This window comes from Oryx dammah, unplaced genomic scaffold, assembly GCF_014754425.2.
Source record: "Oryx dammah isolate SB20612 unplaced genomic scaffold, SCBI_Odam_1.1 HiC_scaffold_28, whole genome shotgun sequence".
Classification (NCBI taxonomy): domain Eukaryota; kingdom Metazoa; phylum Chordata; class Mammalia; order Artiodactyla; family Bovidae; genus Oryx; species Oryx dammah.
Window position 1 is genome coordinate 29338789 of NW_024070212.1, and position 18265 is coordinate 29357053.

At 36.4% G+C, this 18265-nt stretch overlaps 1 protein-coding gene across 9 annotated transcripts in view; it reads left to right on the top strand.

The window, feature by feature from the left end:
- Positions 1 to 18265, top strand: part of ST7L (suppression of tumorigenicity 7 like) — an 81783-nt gene that overhangs the window by 2994 nt on the left and 60524 nt on the right. For 6 of the 9 annotated variants that reach the window (XM_040231040.1, XM_040231037.1, XM_040231035.1 and 3 more), the window contains exons 3-6: positions 2974 to 3136; positions 7933 to 7987; positions 12023 to 12138; positions 18073 to 18151. In XM_040231040.1, the coding sequence (XP_040086974.1) occupies positions 3052 to 3136; positions 7933 to 7987; positions 12023 to 12138; positions 18073 to 18151 (335 nt within the window). In that variant the 5' untranslated portion in view covers positions 2974 to 3051. Of the gene's footprint in view, positions 1 to 2973; positions 3137 to 7932; positions 7988 to 12022; positions 12139 to 18072; positions 18152 to 18265 lie in introns of those variants that run through there. The other 3 variants (XM_040231042.1, XM_040231043.1, XM_040231036.1) reach the window with 3 other exon arrangements.

Below are 18265 nucleotides of genomic sequence, written 5' to 3' on the forward strand. Positions count from 1 at the left end.
CAGTACATGTTCCTTCTAGAAAAGGCTATGTTCCTTCTAGAAAAGGCTAAAGATAATTGTTGCCATGTAGATTTGCAGACCGTATTACTAGAACTTTCAGCTTTTTCAAATGATTTCAAGAAAACCTGGATGTAAAGTTTTTATCTTAAGTCTTCCAGTACTTTAATGTTGACAACATTGAGCAGACTAAAAATTTATGTGTCTTGAATTGGGCTTATAGTCTACCTGCCTAGAGTGTTTTCTCTCTCTAGAGTGCTTAAGAGTAGAGTTTGGAAACTAAACTAACCATCACTTTAGTTGTGTGACTTCAAGCAAGTTAATTAACTTTTCTAAAGCTCCAATTTCCTCATCTGTACATTGGGGATTATAATAGTATCAATTTGGGAATTCCCTTATGGTCCATTGGTTTAGGGCTCCCTGGTTTGACTGCTGAAGGCCAGGTTGGATCCCTGGTCCAGAACCTTAAGATCCCATGAGCTGCCTGACTTGGCAAAAAAAAAAAAATAGTATCAGTTTCACAGTTAGGAGGATTAAATGAGATAATGTATGTGAAAACTTGCAACAACATAGTAGCACTTGATGAATTTTGGCCATGTTATTCTAAGAAGTTACACAAAAACCTGTTTAATTCAGTTTACTCTTGCTTTATTTAACCATGCTATCATTTTTAATTTAAAACAATTTTTAAAAATTTTGTAATCTTTATTAATATCCTTAGGAGCTAGTGTTTCCTAGTATCAACTTTGGAAAAATACTGCTACAGATAAAAATCTTAGGAAGTATTATGGCATGCATGGTGAATGAAATTTTTCTGAATTTTTTCTCATCTCTAGGTGGTGCTCTGTAACTATAGTAGAAATGTAAAAATAATAGCATTTGTATTGGAGGTTTGTCTTTTTTTTTCCTATAGGGACACTTTACCATTTTGTTAAAGAGAAATGCCAGATGAAAAAGAGACTTTTCTCTTGACTTAAAAAATATTGTTGAATTCTGGATGAAACCTTTCATAATTTAGCATATTTTGCCATAGAATAGACTGCAAGGAGATCTAACCAGTCCATCCTAAAAGAAATCAGTCCTGAATATTCATTGGAAGGACTGATGTTGAAGCTGAAACTCCAATACTTTGGCCACCTGATGGAAAGAACTGACTCATTTGAAAAGACCCTGATGCTGGGAAAGATTGAAGGCGGGAGGAGAAGGGGATGACAGAGGATGAGATGATTGCATAATATCACCGACTCAATGTACATGAGTTTGAGGAAACCCTGGAAGTTTGTGAGGGACAGGGAGGCCTAGCATGCTGCAGTCCATGGGGTCGCAAAGAGTGGGACACGACTGAGCGACTGAACTGAACTGATAAAAATTTAAATAAAGGAGATAAACTATATTTAAACAGCTGATATAGTGGAAAAAGCACTGATCTTGGAACCAGCATATGTAGTTTTGAGTCTTGACTCTGCCATTTGGGCAAGTAACATGAATTGAGTCCTAATTTTCTCATTTATAAGGAGGGGAGAAAACTTAGACACACACACACACACATATATATAAAATATTGATTCATAACATATAATATGTAAAACAGTTTTTAAAATTTGTTACTTTTTTCAAATCAGAGTTTTAAATTTATAAAAATTAGGAATTCAAGTAACATATTAAAGGCTGAACTGTGTCATTACCCTTGAAATATTGATGAGTTTTTATTAGCAAAGTTTATTTATAATTTCTTTTACCACCTGAAATGAGGAAGCTAGTTGTGCTGTGTTATTTCTACCTGAAGAGGTTGTGTGCTTGGGAGCTTGAAGAATAGCAGCAAAGCCAGTTGTTTAGTTATTATGAGTACAAAGATTACTCTGAAAAGAAAAAAAGAGCCTATGGGAGTGCATAAAATAGTTTTCCATTCTGTGGAATCAGGAAAAATTGCCTTTGGACATGTCATTTAAGCTCACACCCAAAGAAGCCAGCAAAGGGAGTTGAAAAGGCTGGAATATCCAAATATGAAACACTCTGCTAATTCAACACAGAGAGCTGCTTTCGATTTCCTCTTATAATGGTGATAAACTGTGGAAACAGAAAGAAAGGAATACCCTGATTTTTAAGTAGTTCAGTATGGAAAGCAACCTGACTCTTAACCTACATTAATAGTATTGCCAAATACTGGATTAGTATTTTATTGTTCAGAAGAACTTCTAATTCTTGTCAACCACATTTGCTCGATACGACATTGAGGCTCTGAGAATTTAAGTGACTTACACAAAACACACAGCTAAAATATAGCTGAACTGGGAGTTACTGTGGGCATTCTAATCCTAGTGGTTAAGCACATCATACTGCTGCTGCTGCTGCTGAGTCACTTCAGTTGTGTCCGACTCTGTGCGACCCCATAGACGGCAGCCCAACAGGCTCCCCCGTCCCTGGGATTCTCCAGGCAAGAACACTGGAGTGGGTTGCCATTTCCTCCTCCAATGCATGAAAGTGAAAAGTGAAAGGAAGTCGCTCAGTCGTGTCGGACTCTTTGCGACCCCAGGGACCGCAGCCTACCAGGCTCCTCCTTCCATGGGGTTTTCCAGGCAAGAGCACTGGAGTGGAGTGCCATCTCCTCCGAAGCACATCATACTAATTGCTTCAAAATTATTTTTCTTTTAGTTGTGCTACAGATAGACTAAAATGACATTGTAACATAACATTAATAGTTTAGACACTTATTGTTTTTTAAATGCTTTATTTACAGACATATTTCTTCTAGTGTTGCCTAAGCTTGTCTGAATTTTATGACAAAGCTATAAAAAGGCATTTTACCTCAGCTTGGTATGTGTTATCAGGGAATCTTGTGTTTGGCTTGTTTTTTGAAAGGAAAGTACATTTAAAAGACTGAATTAAACAGGAATGTCTTGAGAGAATGTTTTGACTTGAGCTCATATCTGCTGATCAGTTCTGTTTTAAATGAAAGATGTTTTCTCTTTGTCACAGATATTTGAATGGTGGTACTTTCATAAACATGGCACATCTTTTATTGAGCAAGTTTCTGTAAGCCATTTGCGACCATTGATGGGAGGAACAGAAAGCAGCATTTCAGAGCCAGGTTCTCCTTCCAACAACAGAGAGAGCGAAACCAGCAGGCAGAATTTGTCAGGTGAAATGAAATGTGTTTTCAGAGCTGTATAGTTAAGATTGTGTTCGACGTGGCAGATAGAAAACATTTAACAATAGAAGTTTGTCTGTCCTTTAAATATAGGTTTAATGGCTGATACGGAGAGCAATGATCATCAGAGACCTAGACTCCTTCTATTTTTTTTGACTCCTTCTGTTTTATTAGCCTGCCATCTCCTGTGCAGTTTTTCCTTGTGTTTCCAGACAGTCGCTCTGGCTTCAGCCATTATGTCCACATTCTAGTCAGCAGAAAGGAGAACAGGCCAGGAGAAAGACACTTGCCCCACAGCAGCCAAGGATACTTCCCAGAAGCATTACATACTATTTTGACTTACTTTCTACTGATCAGATCTTCATCAAATGGCTAGAACTAGCTGTAAGGGAGGTTAGAAATTGTAATCATTTTCTCAATGTACATGTGCCCAGGTGATAAGAGGATCTTATTACTGATAAAGGAGAGAACAGCGACAATTAGCCATCTCTGCCAAGAGAGCAAAGTTAGGAAAAATATTTTTTCTTGTCAGTATATTTACAAAGACATCAAAATCTGTTATCAATGTATGAATATTCTGTTGTCATACTTAATTGTAGACCATTCTTCTATATGTATCTAGTAATTATACAATTAGGAAAGTAAAATCTTTGAAGCCAAATAGAAGTGACATTTTTGGATTATTGTTCCTTTCATTTGGTATGAAAATCCCATGGACAGAGGAGCCTGGTAGGCTACAGTCCATGGGGTCTCAAAAAGTTGGACAGGACTGAGTAACTTCACTTTCACTTTCATTTGGTATAGGTTATAATCATATGGTAACAATACAAATGCGTTAATTCTATAGAATGCCATAATGTTTCATTTGTTCAGTAAACTAAACATGAAATTTATATTAGTTTAGTAGAAAAATACTACCTGAGTGAAATTGATGGCACTTTTTATGTGTGGTCAGGGAAGTTCTCTGAGAAAGAACCATTTAAATTGAGCCATAAAGCGTGAGTGGGAGTTGACCAGGATTAGTAGGGATGGGGTTGACAGCCATTCAGGAAGTACGGGGAGGAACAATGGTAATTTTCTTTCCTCTTCTCCTTTCTCCCCTTTCATAAAATAATTATAGAACTCTTTAAGAATAAGGCATATTGGATGTGAGGGTGATCTGGTTGTGACATCTGTCACCCTGTTGATTGCCAGGGTTGATTCGGCTTATCTGGCTGGCTAGGCAGGTGTCCCCTTCCTCCCTCACTGCTCCATGTGCATCCCTCCCAAAGCTGTGCGCTCTGTGGAAGAGTACGACCATCCCCAAGAGAGGAGGACTGGTCTTTGGTCAAGGATATACGAGTAGCTGCACTGCCCTGCTAGAACCTCCAAACAGGCTCTCAAGAATAAGGCATGTTAAAATGAATATGACATAGATCTGTCATAAGGAAGCTCATGGTCCGGTTGTAAATAATTATAACAATAATGCATTATACAATCTTACATCCTATTATGAGACTGAGTCAAAGTTCTTTGGTTCCACTTTTTCTCCCTGGGTATCTGCATCTTATTCTATAATATTGTCTTCCATAGACATATATATTGGGAGAGCCAATTTTAAATTTCTGCCCTCAAGATCTCTTTTATATTCTAGACCCACATTTCTAACTCTGCTAGAAATCTTCACCTTTGATGGCCCTCAGCAATCCTAAGCTTACAGTCCAAAGTAAAGCTGCTAATTTTCTTTCTATAGATACTCTCCGTAATCCTAAAATCTATTAATTTCCATAAGAGAAACCTTTGAATTGTTTTAGATAATATCTCTTTTATTTCCCCTTCCTCCTCCAGACTATTGACCCTCATTGTTTTCCCCTCAAAAATTACCTTGACTCTGTTCTATCTTTTAGTTCAGCATTCATTGCCCTATATCTGGGCCTTAAATATCTCTTTCCTGGATTATTGCTGTGCATCCTAACTAGTTTCCTTGCCTATGATACTTCTCCTTTTAGCACATTCTCTCCCCTTACTATAAGAAAGTGGTTCTCAAACTTTTTAGATCCAGGAATCTTTATACTCTTCAAAATGATTGAGTACCTCACAGAGCTTTTGTTTAAATAGTGATTATATGCCCACTATTTACCATATTAGAAATTGAAACAAATTTTAACAATATTTATTAATTATTTTAAAAATAACAGAAACCCATTGCATGTTAACATATTTCTATGAACTGAACTGTTTCTCTCTCCCACCTCAAATTCATGTGTTGAAGCTCTAACCTCTAATATAACTATATCCAATCTATGGTATTTAGTTATCGTAGCCTGAGCTAATACACATATCATGAAAAATAATTATATTTCCCCAAATAGGAAATTTTAATCAGAAGACTACGATTGCTTTACATTCATTTAAATCTCTTTATTATCTAGCTTAATTTAAAAAAATAGCTTATTCTCATATCTGCTTCTGGCATTGCCTGTTGCGAAATGTTCTGGTTGACATCTATGAACAAAATCTGTTTTCACACAGATGCATAGTTGGAAAAGGGAAGAATAGTTTAATAACCTTTTCAGAAAGTTGTGGATATTCTTTTTTAATACAACAGCAAAATTTACTGAGAGATACTTTTTTAAAGTTTAGTTGCAATATGGAATCTGATGCTATACCAATTAACTCTTCATGTTCTGTTACATTAAAATCCCTTGGTGTCCCATTTTGAATGGGTCTTTCATTGTTTATTTAGAAAATACTCATTCACTGAGTTATGTATGTCTTCCAAATATTGATACATTGTTAGTTTTTTAAAATGAGATTTATTAATATCACCACTAATTTCACAGAAAAGCCTGTAAGTATTGGGAAATTGTCAAGTTCATGGTAACTAATATAAGTTTTTCAAAATTCTAATATGTACTTGAAAGTTCAAATTTTATCAGCAGCAGCAAGTACTGTTTTTTCTTCCTTGAATTTGGCAGACCTACTTTGTTCACCATTGAGAAAAATGTCTGCCAGGTATTTATCTGAATAATCATAAAGTTGTCTCTTGGTGATTCTTTCAGATAAAAGTGATACTCCACAGAAAAAAAAAGTTAGTTCAGCTCAAAAAACAGTTGCTTATATTGAAGACAACTTTCATATTTGTTTGCCTGTTTACTAGATTAGGGGTGAAGAATCCAATGACTACTAGTTTAAAATACCAGCAGTTAAAAAAAAAAAAAAAAAACCAGCGGTTTTACAAACCATTGATTTTGTACCATCAGCCCAACTTTGCAGGACTTGCACTAGTGTGAGGCAAGTCAGATGCTTGGGGCACAAAACTTAAGGACGCCCTTGCTCTCAGGGTGGCTCAGACGGTAAAGCATCTACGTACAATGAGGGACACCTGGGTTCAATCCCTGGGTCAGGAAGATCTTCTGGAGAAGGAAATGACAAGCCACTCCAATATTCTTGCCTGGAAAATCCCATGGACGGAGGAGCCTGGTAGGCTACAGTCCATGGGGTTGCAAAGAGTCGGACATGACTAAGTGACTTCACTCACTCAAAAAGTTAAAAAGGCAAATAATGCCTTCTCATTTATTATGAAATGTGTTGTTACTTTGTAGTTCCATGAATGGTACTTTGACAAGTACTGATCTAAACAAAGACCTGATATTTGTTATCTTTCTGTTTATAAACATTTGATGGCTTCTTACTAAGAATAATATAAGCTCCTTCATCAGTTTCCCCCAGTCTGTTCTGTAGCCTCATTTACATCTCTCCTCACCTTCTTAGGTGTTACTCAGTCATCTCCGACTCTTTACAACCCATAGACTATAGCCTGCCAGGCTTCTCTGTCCCTGGAATTCTCCAGGCAAGAATACCGAAGTGGGTTGGCTTTCCATTCTCCAGGGCATCTTCCCAAACCAGAGATTGAACTCAGGTCTCCCACATCGCAGGCAGGTTCTTTACCATCTGAGCCATCACAGAAGCCCTCTCACCTTCTACTGTGTACTTTAATCTTCCACCATGTACTCTAATTGAACTATGCTGTGTGATTTTCTAACACTACTTCTGCTTAGAATGTTCTTCATCTGGCAACAATCTACTCATTTTTTACAGTGGTTCAAGTTTAAAGCCTGGCACACTGCAGTCCATGAGGTTGCAAGGAGTCAGACATGACCTAGTGACTAAGTTCAGTTCAGCCGCTCAGTCATATCTGACTCTTTACAACCCCATGGACTGCAGCACGCCAGACTTCCCTGTCCATCACCAGCTCCCGAAGCTTGCTCAGACTCATGTCCATCGAATGACTAAACAACAACAAAAACAAGTTTAACTGTCACCTCCTTTCTAAAGTCTCCTGTTATTTCTCCAGAGCAAACTTAATCACTTCCTTTTTATTCTTAGACCAAAACAGCTCTCTACCATAGCACTTTTCACACAGTTTAGGTGATACTTTACATAACTGATTCTCATGCCACATGTAATTCAGTTAAACAAGTTAGTTCAGATTCTGTGGTAGGTTTTAGAAATGCAAAAATGAGCAAAGTTTTAAAAGCTTATATTTTAAAGGGAGAAACTGTAAACCAAACAGTCACTTTGTAATATGGTAAGTGCTGTACTTGAATTGTGGACCACAGGTCACAGAGGCAGAAATAAGGGAATAACTAGATTTGATTACATGCCGTGTGACAGCAGGGATGATCCATGCCTTATTCTTCTTTGTGTTATACGTGGTCAGCACTGTGCTTACCATGTTGGCTAAATTAGTATTTAACTACGTTAAACTGTGTTAATTCCCCCCTTTTTCTCTTTGTTTTTTTTAGAATGTAAAGTATGGAGAAATCCTCTAAATCTTTTCAGAGGAGCAGAATATAGGAGGTATTACATTTTGCTTTCAGTATAATTATGGCATTGGTTTTAGAGTAAATGTATTATGGAAACATTTATTTTTACAGATATATCAGCTCTTCTAGTTGGAGTTATGGATATATAATAAGGTAAAATGATTAGCCCAGAGTTTAATTTTCTGCATCTTGAATATGTTTCCTTTTATCATGAGAAACATTGCTTCAAGCCATGTTTGTGATATATAATAAGTGTACATTTGGTCCTTGGTTTATGACAGAAAGCCTTTTCAAAGAATTCATGAGGTTAATAAAAATTATAAATGTCAGCATATTCCTGTGCATATGTGCTCAATTTCAAATTTGACAGTTATTTGACAGTTTACTAGAAGATATGAATCTGAATGTGAATATAAATTTCATTTGTGCAACAGTACAGGGTATGCTATTTTTATATTGTATTTTATATTGCCATTCCCTGGCTACACTATTGTGTCCATTGCTCTTCTGGTTTTTACTCTAAATGAGAAAACTTGTGAAACTTATGACAAAAGATAACTTTATTTGTTTGAAAGGGGCTATGTTTTACCTGGGGATAGAATGGGGTATGTCATTTAATTCATTGAATAGGGAATAGTTTATGTCTACTGTATGTGGACATTGTACAAAATGATGGGGATGCAAAATGATTAAGCAGTAACCCCTGTGCATAAGTACTTGATAGTGTAGGACAGTCACATCCTGGGAAGTCAAAGCTAGCCTTTTCTGATAGATGCAATTAGCCTATATTAAGGGATTTTGCAAGAAACAGGTCCTTGAACTTCTCACTGGGTTTATTAAAAAGCTTTTAGGCTGTTATTCTTGTTATCTTATAGTATCTACTTCATGAAAATCTTAAAGAGAAATTTCTTATCTTAGTATAAGGAACTATTTTTATAATTTTACTTATTTGTTTATTTTTGGCTGTGCTGGGTCTTTGTTGCTACATGGGCTTTTCTCTAGTTGTGCTGTGCTGGCTTCTCATTGTCATGGCTTCTCTTGTGGAACACAGGCTCTAGGCGCACAAGCTTCAGTAATTGTGGCACATGGGCTCAGTAGCTGTGGTTCCTGGGATCTAGAACAAAGGCTCAACTGTTGTGGTGCACAGGCTTTATTGCTCTGCAGCCTGCGGGATCTTCCCGGATCAGGGATTGAACCCATGCCTGCGTTGGCAGGCGGATTCTTGACCAGCGAGCCACCAGGGAAACCCAGGATAAGGAACTCTTAATGCTTCTTTTTGAATGATTAGTTTGTCTTAATGTGAAAGTCTAAAATGCATTGGTAATTATTGTGTGGTTCTGGGAAGCTTCATTTCAGTTCAGTTGCTCAGTCGTGTCCGACTATTTGCGACCCCATGAATGGCAGCACGCCAGGCCTCCCTGTCCATCACCAACTCCCGGAGTTCACTCAGATTCACATCTATCGAGTCAGTGGTGCCATCCAGCCATCTCATCCTCTGTCGTCCCCTTCTCCTCCTTCCCCCAATCCCTCCCAGCATCAGAGTCTTTTCCAATGAGTCAACTCTTCGCATGAGGTGGCCAAAGTACTGGAGTTTCAGCTTCAGCATCATTCCTTCCAAAGAAATCCCAGGGCTGATCTCCTTTAGAATGGACTGGTTGGATCTCCTTGCAATCCAAGGGACTCTCAAGAGTCTTCTCCAACACCAGTTCAAATGCATCAATTCTTCGGCGCCCAGCCTTCTTCACAGTCCAACTCTCACATCCATAGATGACCACAAAAAAAACCATAGCCTTGACTAGACGGACCTTAGTCAGCAAAGTAATGTCTCTGCTTTTGAATATGCTATCTAGGTTGGTCATAACTTTTCTTCCAAGGAGTAAGCGTCTTTTAATTTCATGGCTGCAATCACCATCTGCAGTGATTTTGGAGCCCCCCAAAATAAAGTCTGACACTGTTTCCACTGTTTCCCCATCTATTTCCCATGAAGTGATGGGACCGGGTGCCATGATCTTTGTTTTCTGAATATTGAGCTTTAAGCCAACTTTTTCACTCTCCACTTTGACTTTCATCAAGAGGCTTTTTAGTTCCTCTTCCCTTTCTGCCATAAGGGTGGTGTCATCTGCATATGTGAGGTTGTTGATATTTCTCTGGGCAGTCTTGATTCCAGCTTGTGTTTCTTCCAGTCCAGTGTTTCTCATGATATACTCTGCATATAAGTTAAATAAGCAGGGTGACAATATGCAGCCTTGATGCACTCCTTAGACTGGTATTATAGCCCATCTTTAGCAAATTTATAGAGCTCTTTGCTGTGGGCCATTTTATGGCCCAATCCTTGTTTTACTTTATTGAGTATTTTAAAATTTGCTTCTAATTTAGATTACTGATTTGTTGTTTTGTTTTGTAGTTGCTAAGTTGTGTCTGATTTTTGTGACCCCATGGACTGTAGCCCGCCAGGCTCCTCTATCCCTGAGATTTTCCAGGGAAGAATACTGGACTGGGTTGCCATTTCCTTCTCCAGGGGATCTTCCTGACCCAGGGATTGAATCCACGTACTGCACTACAAGTGGATTCTTTACCGCTGAATCACCAGGGAAGCCCTAAGTTATTGATACTATACATGTATTTTTTAACTGCTTCAGATCATTTGGGATTAATATAGATTGTTAAATTTTTTTATGATTTTAGAATGTGTACCAAACTTTGCTAAGTGAACAAGTACTTGCTTTTTCTTTTTTCTTCATGATAATTTCTCACAAAATAGCTAAAAACTTTAAATAGCAAGACAACTTATTAAATAACTTAAAAAATCTTTGATCATGTATATATAATGTGCTTTTAAAATACCTTTTCTGATTGAAAAATATATACCTATTCATAGAAAGTTGGAAAATAAAGAGATGTATATAGAAAGAAAGTAAAAAAAAATCACCTTTTTCTACCTTGAAGAGACAACTGCTATTAGTGTTTCCATCCAGACTCTCTTCTATATATGCATATATAGAAACAAAACTTGAGCATCATAATATATGAAATTTACCATATGTGAATTTCCCACAGAATTTCTTCAAAACATGAATTTTAACAGTTGTACTATATCTTATTGTAGAGGTACCATATATAACTTACCCACTGCTCCCCTCTCCAATATTTTTTCACATATATGATTATTTTCTTAGGGTTGATTTGTAGCACTAGGATTACTGAATCAAAAGGTGTGTACAGTTTTTTTTCTTCCCTTTGAATTTTTTCTTCTTTTAATGTTGAAAATTTTCAAAAATAAAAGTAGAGTGGTAAAATGGAATTCCATTTGCCCATCCTGTAACTAGGTGTGAATATTTTTAAGCCTCTTTTAAAACTAATTAAATAATTAAATTTTGGTTATGCTAGTCTTCATAAATGTGTCCAGGCTAATTGTGGCCAGTGGGGGCTACTCTTCCTTGAGGTGCACAGGCTGTTCATTGCTGTAGCTTCTCTTGTTGTGGGGCATAGGCTCTAGGCATGCAGGCTTCAGTAGTTGTGGTGCTAAGACTCTTGATACTATATAATTGATTTCTGGGAAGAGAAATGTATATACCAATTTATAACAGGAATATGTGTGAATCAATATCCCACTTCACTCTTGATGACATAGATTTGCCAATTTTGTAGGTGAAAAGTAAAAATCAGTTATTTTAATTTATTAGCCAGGTTGTTATCTGCTATTAATTCCTGAGGGTTTTAGGGTGTTTTCTTCTAGCTTCTTTGTAGTTTTACTTTTCATATTTAATTCTAATTCACTGAGAATTTAAGTATACTTAATGAGGTGTATGTTTCAGTCAAATTGTTTTATCCATTCAGATTCAATTTTGAAGCACTGTTTGTTGAATAATCTAGCCCTTTCCCTTTTGGTTTTAGATGTTGTATTATTGTACTCTAAGTAGTTTGTGTGGGTTATCTCTTTTGTTTTATTGATTACAATAAGCTTTTGAAATGTCCTTAAATAAAATTTGTAGTAGTAATTTTTGAATTTTAAGTAGTGTCTGTCGTAGCTGATTGATGCTCTCTCATATTTTCTTGTGTTTTGGTAAAGATACACTTGGGTGACTGGTAAAGAGCCACTTACTTACTATGACATGAATTTGTCAGCTCAGGACCATCAGACCTTTTTCACCTGTGACACAGACTTTTTACGTCCTTCAGATACAGGTATGCGTCATATCTGTTCTTGGGGTAAATAGTAGTCATTAAAATTATTTTCACAGTTTTTTAGTGTAATTTATTATACAGAGTTATTTGGCTTGGAGTTGTTTGTATCATTGATAAGAAACCCAGAATAAGTTGAAACTAATTATGGTTGTAAATTAGGTTATTATTATACTCTTTTGTCTTATACAGAATTTAAATTATTTTATACAAATTAATTTAGTTGCTTCTTTTACAACTTAAAAAACCTTTCAGATCAAATCCAACAATTGTTTATGGAGAGAATAGTGTACCCAGTTTTGGTTGGGGAAATTAACACCTGAAATCATACATTAAAAAAAAAAGAGTGAGGCAGAGTTAAACATTGGGGCACAGCATGCAGAGAAAAATTGGGTATATTTTATTCCAGTCATAATTCAGAGAAACATTGTAAAGTTGTGGAATATCATAGAAGTGTCTGAGTTTAGTTCTCTCTAATCTTTTCTGTAGAAGTGAGTATGGAGACTCTTAAATATTTGGCTTAAAGTTGTTATTTTGTTGCTGAATCGTGTCCGACTGATTGACAGCGATCTTTATCACAACTATTTTGCCCTCTTCCACCTTATCTATGCTTCTACTTTTATCGGTCAAAATTAAAAGTCTTATTCTTTGGGAAGCCTTCTCTGATCTTCTCTGCAGTTCAACAGTACTTGGTCCAAACCTCAGTAAAATAATTTTAGTTAGTTTATTCAACTGTGAACACTTACTTGTTAATATTATGATGTTGCTTTAATGTTTGTCCTCCCTAATAATGTGTGAAACTTTGGAAATAAGAGACTATACTTGTTATCTTTGAATCCTTATATACTGTAAATATTAATATTTATTCTTTGATGGAAATATAAGTGATTGAATCGCTTTGATGTTGCAGATGTCTTAAGCAATTTCATTAATAATAGCTAACAATTGTATAATAATTATATATGAAGCACTGTTCTAAGCAATTTATATAAAGATACTAATTTAATCTTCCCAATCACTTTATGTTGTTCAGTTGCTAAGTCATGTCCGACTCTTTGTGACCCCATGAACTGCACCATGCCAGGCTTCCCCGTCCTTTACTATCTTCTGGAGTTTGTTCAAACTACATCCATTGAGTCAGTGATGCTGTCCAACCGTTTTATTCTTTGTTGCCCCCTTCTCTTCTTGCCATGAATCTTTCCCAGCTTCAGGGTCTTTTCCAGTGAGTTGGCACTTTCACACTCCAGAATGTCTGGTTCTAGGTGAGTGACCACACCATCGTGGTTATCTGGGTCATTAAGATCTTGCCACTTCTTCTTTATCTCTTCTGCCTTTTATTGTACTTATCTTTGCATGAAATGTTCCCTTGCTATCTCTAATTTTCATGAAAAGATCTTTAGTCTTTCCTATCCTATTATATTCCTCTATTTCTTTGCATTGTTTACTTAAGGCTTTCTCATCTCTCCTTGCTATTCTCTGGAACTCTGCATTCAGTTGGATATATCTTTCTTTTTCTCTTTTCTACTTTTCCACTTCCTTTTCTCTTTTCCTTTCTCTTTCCACTTCTCTTCTTTTGCATTTCTTTTTCTTGGGGTTGGTTTTGGTCACTATGTCCTGTACAGTGTTATGAACCTCTGTCCGTAGTTCTTCAGGTACTCTTGTCTACCAGATCTAATCCCTTGACTCTATCACTTTCGCTGGGGCTTCCCCTGTGGCTCAGAGGTAAAGAATCCATCTGCAATGCAGTAGACACAGGAGACCTGGGTTTGACACCAGGGTTGGGAAGATCCAGGTAGAGAAGGAAATGGCAATCCAGTCCATTACCTGGAAGATCCCATGGACAGAGGAGCCTGGAAGACTATAGTCTATGAGGTAGCAAAGAGTCAGACACAACTGAGCACTGTCTAATCATAACCTGAATGGCCTAATGGTTTCCCTATTTTCTTCAATTTAAGCCTGAATTTTTCAGTAAGGAGCTGATGATCTGAGCCACAGTTAGCTACTGGCAACCTTCAAAAAGGACTTATGCCAACACACACCTCCCAGGGCTGCTGCTGCCAATGCCCCATCCCCTCAGTAGGCCACTTCTGACCTATGCCTCTGCAGGAGACTCTCAAACACTGACAGGCACGTCTGGCTCAGCCTTGTGAGGTCAGTGCTCCTTTCCCTTGGGTTCTGGTGCACACAAGATTTTGTTTGTGCCCTCTAAGAGTCTCGGTTTCCCCCAGTCCTGAACAGTTTTGTGTAATTTTTTTGTTAAAAATGTAAGTTTCTAAATGGAATCTTATACTTCATATTATTGTCAAATTCGTAGAGCTACATATTTGGCTCTTTCAGCTTTGAAAAAGGTCCTCCATATAACTTATTTGGCTGGATGAGTTCTCATTGTCATTCCTGTCAACCAAATCAGACATAGTTTCTGACACAGAAGTCTGACTTAATTTTTTAAATTCAAATAGACATGTTAGCATTCATCCCTATGACAACCATCTCTCTTCTGAATTCAGATTCTAAGATGAAAATATAGGTAAGTCTTGGAGCCTTGCCTTGAGTTTATCACTTGGCCAAAACAAGATTCCACTGCCTTTATTATCCCTTACTAATGCTTTCTTTGCCTTACTATGAGAGAACCTTCGCTTAGGGACAGGGCATGCTTGATAGTAAGAGGAGAAAGGGTGCTGATAAATGGAACTGGTAAAAATTATTACTCCCTCCCCACTCTACAATACACTTGAATTCAGAACTTCCAGCAGCCAGAGTACTCGATTTCTGCATTGGCAGGTGGGTTCTTTACCAGCTGAGCCATGAGGGTAGCCCCTTGTATTTCTAATACTGAGCTTCCCTGTTAAATAAGTGAATGGCACAAATCTCTATTATAGGTTTCTTGATTAAAAACAGTTGCTCTAAAATCCAAACTAGTTCCTGAGGCACCTGTACATTTTTACACTCTAGGGCAATGCACCTTGGAAAGATTCAGGATGGGTGAAAAGTAAGCTTTTCTTTTATGAAGTAGGAATAGGTAATATATCTTTAAAGGAGCAGGGTGAGGCAAGGAGCCTTTGTTGGGTAGGAAAGAGAAACCAGCGTAACACATAGACTAATCAGAGGAACATTCTTCAGTTAGATCAGACACAGGAAAGAGTCATATAAAGTTGAAGCTTTAGAGGTTGATTCTCTTAAAATTATGTGTCCCATTTTGGTCATTGCAAAGTTTTATGTAGTACTTCTAGAGGTATGAAAAATCCCCATTAAAGACTGAACTAGACTTTATCCATGAATGGTGATCCAGAAATGGACTACTGGTTCCATATTGATCTTTACAGATACTCATATAAATATAATGATTTATGTCTATAGTTTTATATTAAAAAAAGAAAAATGTGTCTGTATGTGCTATGTGAGAAATTTCTCTTGACTGTTGTCAGTTCAGTTCAGTCGCTCAGTCGTGTCCGACTCTTTGCGACCCTGTGAATCGCAGCACGCCAGGCCTCCCTGTCCATCACCAACTCCCGGAGTTCACTCAAATTCATGTCCATCGAGTCGGTGATGCCAGCCAGCCATCTCATCCTCTGTCATCCCCTTCTTCTCCTGCCCCCAATCCCTCCCAACATCAGTCTTTTCCAGTGAGTCAACTCTTCGCATGAGGTGGCCAAAGTATTGGAGTTTCAGCTTCAGCATCAGTCCTTCCAATGAAAACCCAGGGCTGATCTCCTTTAGAATGGTCTGGTTGGATCTCCTTGCGGTCCAAGGGACTCTCAAGAGTGTGCTCCAACACCACAGTTCAAAAGCATCAATTCTTTGGTGCTCAGCTTTCTTCACAGTCCAACTCTCACATCCATACATGACCACTGGACTAGACGGACTGTTGTCATTAGTAATTACTAACTTAGTAGATTTTTGTTCTTACTCTATTGATTTATTTAGGTAGTGAACAGACATAATCAAGAGGCTATTTAACGTTAAACTCCAGATTTACAATTTTAAGTTGGAAAATATGGACTCTTGTTTTCACTTGGCAGTAATCAGTTAGACCTGACCTGTGATTCTCTCTTTTAGACAGTGCATGTGCTTTTAGTTCTGCAAGGTCTCAAAGCATTTCTATTTCTGACTCTGGTCTTAGATTGAATGGTAGTTAGTCCCTTCTGCTTGTTAGCATATTAGAATAGTATTTAACTTGAAAAATAGATAAATTTGATTAAATTGTTAACTGCTTGTGTTATTTCTTAAGCATATCACAAATTCTTAACACAATTCAGAACTTTTGAAGACTATAATAAATTAGCAGTTAAGTACTAAATCAACCGTTGAATACTAAATGATTTCTAAACCTTGTTTTAGAGGGAAGTAAATATTTTCCTTCCTCTTCATTTCCCGTTTCTCTTTAGCTTAGAATTGCATTGGTTGTGAGGGATAATAAGGCTGGATAGAGCATTTGAAAACATATGAATAACAAAAAATAAATGCTTAATGGTAGATTAGATGGCTTTACTAGAAATAGAAGAAATACAAATGAAACTGAGATAGTTTTCATGTATTAAATTAGCAAAGATTGACACTACTCAGTGTTATTAAGGAAGTGGGGAAATAGTCACTCTCCTGCACTGCCTGAAAAAATGTGAATTAATACAATCTCATTGAGAGGAATTTGGGAATATATATCCAAAGTCTTTTAAAAGATGCATATATTTTTAACCATTCCACTTCTAAAAATGAAATATTTGGCCAGGTATACAAAGACAGATGTTAAAAGATGGTTATCATAGTATTTTTATATTAGCAAAAAATTATCCATCAGAAGAGAACTGGTTAAATAAATTACTATGTATACTTAATATGCTAGAGTACCAGGTAACCATTTAAATTGTTAATAAAAAATTCAGTGTCAAAATTGGACCTGAAAATATTATGTAACTTATGGAACAGAGCCTCATCATTAAAAATGGCAAGTTAAGTCTTATATTTGATTTTTAGGTAATATTTTAATAAGCAAAATGCTATTCTTTGCCTGGTTATTATCATATGGGTGCTGACTTGCATCAGTTTGTCAAGTTCAGTTCAGCTAGCTAGTGACATATTTGATATGAGAAATGTATTTTTGTTACACAAGTAGAATATATTGTCTCCTTTTCTAAGCCAAGACTAATATTTTGTTTCCAAAGGAAAACTCAAACGTTTTCCACATTATTCTTTCTGGACAGTTGTAGGTTTCCTTCCAAAAGCAACATTCATAGATTCTCTATTTTTCTTATCAAACTTGAAATAGACCAAATAGTTTCATAGATCTTCTTTGTTTATTTGTTTGTTTAATTTTAAAGAAACTTTGCTTAATGTGAAATTTTCAATTTGGTATAGTAAATGATAACAAAACTAATATTGTTATTCCAGAGAGATCCTAATTCAGGCTTTTCTTGACTCTTAGTAGAGACTCATATTTTCCATAAATGTACTATATCCTAAATTAATTCATTTTCTCCCTTTAATATAAAATACAAATTCAAGCGTTCTTTGTGGACTGAATCTTTGATTAGATAAAAACTTTGGTTTTTAAAATTTTTGTGTATTTTTAGCAGTTCCATAGAACCTTTCCAAAAGGATAAAAGAACAAGAATATTTCATTAATTATAATCTGATGTCAATTTTAATATACATTTAGATATATAAATGTTCATGTATAATAATGATATAGTTAACTTGATTGAGTACCACCTATGTTATTATTCATATAAATCAGAGAAATTAATTTCTATTATGTGAAGCTTTCAAATTTAGTGTAAACTTTTCATAAGGTTAATGTGAGCCATCACCCCAGTTTGTTGTTTATGTTTAAGAACATGTTATTTAAATCTTTGTTTATTCTTCTAAATCATTCTTTGTATGCTTTGCATACGATAATTTATGTTTGCATCTCATCTACTTTTTGAAATGTTTTTCCTACAGTTATGCAGAAGGCATGGAGAGAAAGGAATCCTCCAGCTCGAATCAAAGCAGCCTATCAAGCTTTAGAATTAAACAATGAGTAAGTTTGAAATATAATATATGGAAAATAAGTTTGTTTTGAAGGAAACCCAGGCAAATGATTTTGTTTCCTTTTTTCTATCCCTAAGACATTTGGAGTCATTAATAGTCCCAT